General features: G+C 51.4%; 1 protein-coding gene across 3 annotated transcripts in view; it reads left to right on the forward strand.

Annotated features, from left to right (window-relative positions):
- WDR91 (WD repeat domain 91) overlaps positions 1–2,222 on the forward strand; it is a 28,642-nt gene extending 26,420 nt beyond the window's left edge. For all 3 annotated transcript variants that reach the window (XM_084896576.1, XM_084896577.1, XM_084896578.1), the window contains 2 exons: positions 138–335; positions 1,685–2,222. In XM_084896576.1, the coding sequence (XP_084752702.1) occupies positions 138–335; positions 1,685–1,849 (363 nt within the window). In that variant the 3' untranslated portion in view covers positions 1,850–2,222. The remainder of the gene's footprint in view (positions 1–137; positions 336–1,684) is intronic.
- Positions 2,223–6,032: the final 3,810 nt, after the last annotated feature.

A 6,032-nucleotide genomic window follows, 5' to 3' on the forward strand; every position in this document is an offset into this window, starting at 1 on the left:
ATGGGCCTGGGGGATGGGGGTGTCAATCCCACTACCTCTCCTGGTGGCCTGCAGTCCCATGGCCTCTGCTCTGGGGCCGTCCCCTCCTCTTCGGCCGTTCCGCTGCTGAGAGACTCTGCTGTGCTTTGTGGTTGCAGTTCATCCAGTGGAACATCCACAAGAGTGGCCTGAAGGTGTCCGAGTTCGGGCTCCCCGCGGACGCCACGGGCCCCTTCGTGCTGTCCGGTTACAGCGGCTACAAGCAGGTGCAGGTCCCCCGGGGCCGGCTCTTCGCTTTTGACTCGGAGGGAAATTACATGCTGACGTGTTCTGCCACCGGGGGCGTCATCTACAAGGTACCTGGGGTGTGGTGGCGGGAGGAGCTTTCTCCTGGAGGGCTGAGTGTGGGCCTGTTCCCGCCCTTGTCCGTGTGGCCAGAGCAGAAGCCCCCTTGCTGCAGGGCTGCGTCAGCAGAGCGTGGGCAGAGGCAACGCCATCGAATGACAAAGGCACATGATCAAAAATAAAATACATATACATTCACATATGTATTTTATTTTTAATGTATAAAGTATATGTATATGTATTTTATTTTTAATCATGTGCCTTTGTCATTTGTCCTGACCAGTGTATATGCTTTGCAGTCAGATTTGCTCTATAACCAATTAATGAGTTAAAATATTTTCCTCTGTGTAATTTTTAAAATGCCAATGGGGTCTCATGACTTAAGGAATATAATGAACTTCAGACCCCATTTTTACAATCTGTAAGCAATTCATGATTTTTTTTAAAATATATTTTATTGATTTTTTACAGAGAGGAAGGGAGAGAGATAGAGAGCTAGAAAGGTCGATGAGAGAGAAACATCGACCAGCTGCCTCTTGCACACGCCCTACTGGGAATGTGCCCGCAACCAACGTACATGCCCCTGACCGGAATCGAACCTGGGACCTTTCAGTCTGCAGACCGACACTCTACCACTGAGCCAAACCGGTTTGGGCCAATTCATGACTTTTAAAAATATGTTCTTGCCCTTGTGGGTTTGGCTCAGTGGATAGTATTGGCTTGTGGACTGTAGGATTCCAGATTCGATTCTGGTGAAGGGCACATGCCCAGGTTGTGGGCTAGATTCCCAGTAGGGAATGTGCAGGAGGCAGTCAATCAATTATTCTCATCATTGATGTTTTTATCTCTTCCTCTCCCTTCCTCTCTGAAATCAATAAAAAGAAAAAAAAAAACATGTTTTCTTTATGAAGGTCATATACTTCTTGCTCACAAGTGGTATCTGTGGCTGCATTGATCATTATTCAGCTGGTCCTGGTTTCCCTTTTCTCACTCCTTCTAACTCCTCACACCTGCACGAGTCCTGGCGGGTGCTGTGGGGTAGAGGGGAGCCGTGCTTGTACACTGATGAGGGCCTGCTGGTGCCAGCTCCATCCGGGTACTCCACCGGCCCTCCTGCGGCTGGGACCCCTGGGGGGCAGACCTGGAACAAAGAAGCAGATGCATGATATAATGTCTGGGAGCAGGGATGATGCTGGGTGACAGCGGCCCGGCGGTGCAGGGCACTGCGCGTGTGTGTGCCTGGCACATCCCGAGGTTGGGGTGGCAGCCCCGGGCTCGAGGTGGCTGGTGGAGAACTTGATGTATTTGTGAACGGCCTCCGGCATCCGCTCACACCTCCTCCTCTCCTGTCCCCTTCCAGCTGGGCGGGGACGAGAAGGTTCTGGAGAGCTGCCTGAGCCTGGGTGGCCACCGAGCGCCCGTGGTCACGGTGGACTGGAGCACAGCGATGGACTGCGGCACCTGCCTCACCGCCTCCATGGATGGCAAGATCAAGCTGACCACCCTCCTGGCCCACAAAGCCTGAGGGCACCTGCCCCAGAACTCCCCCGGAAGCCGTCACCCCCGGGGCGGGGAGGCAGGAAGCAGGAGGGCGGGCGCTCCATTTCCGCCCCCTGCCCGGGCGGGCGGGGCATCTTCAGGGAAAGGCTGCTTGGGGGCTCGGACGCTGTGAGCCCGGGGACCGGACCAGGAGCCGCCGGAGGAGTGGCGCGGTGCCCGGAGGCCGGCTTGCCGGGCGGTGCCAGGAGCGCCCACACGGCGGACAGCTCAGGCGTTCCGAACACTGCAGGTGAAGCACTGTGATGGCGGCCCTGCTGGCCCAGGAGAGATGACAGTATTTTGTATACGTTTGCTCAGTTTCTTCTTTTTTTTAAAAAAAAAGAATGCTCTTGTGGTTACCTGGTGTCCGTTTGGGAGCGTGTGAGTGCAGCGGGGCGCTCCATTCACCCTTACTGCCACAGGCCTCCACCCGGCCCTGCCTCACCCTCACGGCGTGGGGCTGAGCCCCTGCGATGTTTGCTTGCTGCTTTGCGGTAGGAGGATGCCCTCTCCTCTGTTCCACTGGCTCAGGTTTGTGCTGCTCCTGTTTCTCTGGGTCACAGACGGGAGCCTCAGCATTCCTGTCTCTCTGAGCAGTGGTGCTTCTGTTACAGAAGCTTCTGTGGACGGCTTTGCTCCCGACTGCCCTCCACCTGGTGGCGGCCTTTCCCAGCACCTGTCCCGGGTCCTCTCAGTCAGCTTCACATGCTTGAGGTTGACTGGAGCCAGCCCTCTGCTGGCGACTGGCGAAAGGACTGGATCGAGTTGGCCAAGTTCGTCCCCCCTGTGCCCACAGCCCTGCCTGTGTCCTGCCTTCTGCTCCCTGGCTGGGGTGGGGCCTCGAATAGACCAGTGTTCTCACAGGGGGAGGAAGAACGAGAGAAGGGCTCCCTCCCCCCTCTTCCATTTCTGTCTGAGGCAGGGAGGCCCGGTCAGCTGATCAGCCTCGCGGTGGCTAGCTGCCAAGCTGCTGGGAGTGGGCACGTAGGGCCTCTGTGGGCTCCAGCCCAGTCATGGGGCACTGGTCTGGAGTAGGGGTATGTCCAGTTTCCTGCTTTTGAAAAGCCATGAGTAAATGGGTATGAAAGCCTTGGCTTCCTTCTGCTGGGAGTTTGGGGGAAAGCAGGGAGGTATCTGTGAACGGCGTCCGCTCACACCTCCTCCTCTCTCCTATCCCCTTACAGGATGTGTAACTACTTATTACGAAGTCTGGTGTTTTCTCAGAATTTTTTCAAAGACACACAGGCTTCCTGCTCCTCAGACCTCACTTTTCAGCTGGCTGTGAGAAGAGGTTTTAAGGAGATAAATATTTTGTCAATTCTGAGGAAAACACCAGAGATTTGGTAATAAGTAGTTACACATTTTTATTGATTTCTACCCTGGTAATCCTTCCTTCAAATGAAGAAAACCAAAATTTTTTTCATGTGTAATTTTTTCCATTTTCTGCATCGAAACAGCAACTTTATCTCCTCCAGTGATGATTTAGGTCGAGCATGTCAAACTCGAGGCCCACAGGCCGCATGCCTTATTTATTTGCTCCATGTTAGCCTTTGAGTTTGACATGCTTGCTTTAGGTCATTTAAAAAGCCACGTTTCATTTGAGTGAGAGAGTGCATTGTTTAACTTTTCTTCAAACGTTTTTTTCTGTCTTACCCATTCTCCCTTCTCAATACGGACTCCACAGCTTGCTGAAACATTTGAGGATTTTGGAGAAACAAGGGGCCCTTAAAAGTTGTCTCTTCTCTCATTTCCTTTCTGTGGGCTGGTCACCCACCTTCCTCTTTGCTTTGAGCTTGGCTCATCGCTAGATGTGGCCGAGGCCCCACCAGGAGGGATGGCAGAGGGTTCCACCACACAGAACCAAACAACCTTTCCTAACAACAGACCCCAACACCGCCAACCTCTGACCTGTAGAAATTAGTAATGCAGTATTGTGTGCTGCGGACAACCCTGCCCCCTCCTGGCCTGTCTCTCCCTGGCGTCACTGCATCCCAAGTGCTTACTAGCCTGATGGTCTCATCCTGGTGGTGCTCCTTGTCCCACCCACTCCCCTCCAGGATTCAAAAGTAGATTTACCTTCCCTTCATAATACCTGCTCAGCATCTACCCAAGACCCCAGCGAGACTCTTCCATTATCTTGGGCGAAGGCAGCTAGAAGGCAACCATCAAGCTAGTCCAGCCTCGGTTCCCCCGCCCCCCGAGGCTGCATGCCTGACGCAGGTGTGGGGCCTGACTGGTGAGTGCCTCCAGGTGCATTTTCCTCATGTTCTGGGACCTGTGTGCTCCTGCTGCCAGGCCTTAGGCTCCCTGAGCATGGCATTCAAACCTCTGCAGGAATTGACTCCAATGCATCCAAATCCCACAGCTCAGGTTTCTCCCTGCCTGGGCTTCTCACCTTTCAAACAGGAAGCTTTTTGTGCAGACACACAGGCTTCCTGCTCCTCAGACCTCGTTTTTCAGCTGGCTGTGGGAAGAGGTTGTAAGGAGATAAATATGAAAGGAGTAGTTCTACTAATAGCAAAACAAAACAAGGCGTCTCCTCCACCAATTAGAGTTGGGTTTGTCCTGGCTCACAGCGTGTGAGAACAGAAGAGGGGAGAGGTCAGTGGTTCTCGAACCTTCATAGAAACTGGAAAAGCAGTCCCTGCCCCTGTGGGATGCTCTCCAAAGGTGGGAGGTGGAGCCCAGGTTTAACCAATGCTCCACAGGTGGTTCCTGTGACCTGATTTATCTCTTTAAGCCTTGATTGATTTAAATGTTCCCAGCCTACTTCCCTGAGATTGAAATGAACATTCAGGAGAGAGGTGAAAGTGCTTTGGAGAAATAGCACAGGTGGAGAGGTATGCTCCTAGCTCCAAGAGTCCGGTCTCCAAACTTTGGCTCAAGCTCCCCTATCGTGCCTCTCTAGTATATGGAGAGTATTATTCTATTACTAGTGTCCCAGTGCATTGATTCATGCACATTGAAAGGAAATTAATTAGAAGAAATATTTTAATATCTGTTTGTGTCTTGCTAATGAAAAGAAAATAGGATTCTCTTGAGACTCTATCTACCTGTGAGAATCAAATGAGATGAGGCATTGGAAAAAGCATCACAAACATTTGGTTAAATTGTAAAATGTTTGCACCTGGCTATAAAGCAAGTCGTGTTCCTGGGTTGAAGAAACTCCAAGGAGGCTAGTCCCTAGGGAGAGGAATCCGCCTGTTGCTACGTGTCATTATCTGGCATCCACTGACCGTTTCCGGGCTGGGGGCCGCATTTTGCGTCATGGGGTCTTGGCAGTGTCAGCTGTGATTTGGTGGGGTGTCGCTCTGGGGTGGTGGCAGGGCCTGTGTTTCACTTGGGGTAAGCTGAGTGTTAGTTTGTTGGCGCCAGCTCCATGGTACCATTTATTTTTAATTAATTAATTAATTAATTAATTAATTAATTAATTTATTTATTTATTTATTACAGAGAGGAAGTGAGAGGGATAGAGAGCTAGAAACATCGATGAGAAAGAAACATCGATCAGCTGCCTCCTGCACACCCCCTACTGGGGATGTGCCTGCAACCAATGTACATGCGCCTGACTGGAATCGAACCCGGGACCCCTCAGTCTGCAGGCCGACACTCCACCCACCGAGCCAAACTGGTTTCGGTGGTACCATTTATTTTTAAATGGCCAGTGCGTGTCTTGATAGCTCCTGTGTTGAGCGTCTGCCCCCTGGTGGTCAATATGTGTCATAGCTACCTGTCAGATAGCCTTTTATATCGATATATCTAGCTTAGCTGATTGGTGGTAAATCACATTTCCCTCCCTCCCCACTAATGTCTCATTCTGGGGGCTTGGGAATCCACACTTTAACAAAGACCAGCCAGCAAAACTCAAATGGAGCCACATTTGAGGACTTGAAACATTCTGTTAAACAAACAAACAAACAAACAAAAAAGATTACAACACTTATTAAGGGACAGTAAGGCAAACTATTCAAGGGGGGTACTACAGTGGGGTTTTGTAGTGGGGGAGAGATTGGGCCCAACTCCCAATGCCATAGAGAAAAGTGGGAATTTATAGCCAAGGAGCAGGTTTGGGGGTCAATGGATGGAAAATTACTAGGAGGAGGAAAAGGTGGATTCTGTCTAAACCACCTGCACTGACCTAACAGGATTCTTGCCCAAGGCAATCCCGG

This window comes from Pipistrellus hanaki (assembly GCF_964339955.1).
Source record: "Pipistrellus hanaki genome assembly, chromosome: 10".
Classification (NCBI taxonomy): domain Eukaryota; kingdom Metazoa; phylum Chordata; class Mammalia; order Chiroptera; family Vespertilionidae; genus Pipistrellus; species Pipistrellus hanaki.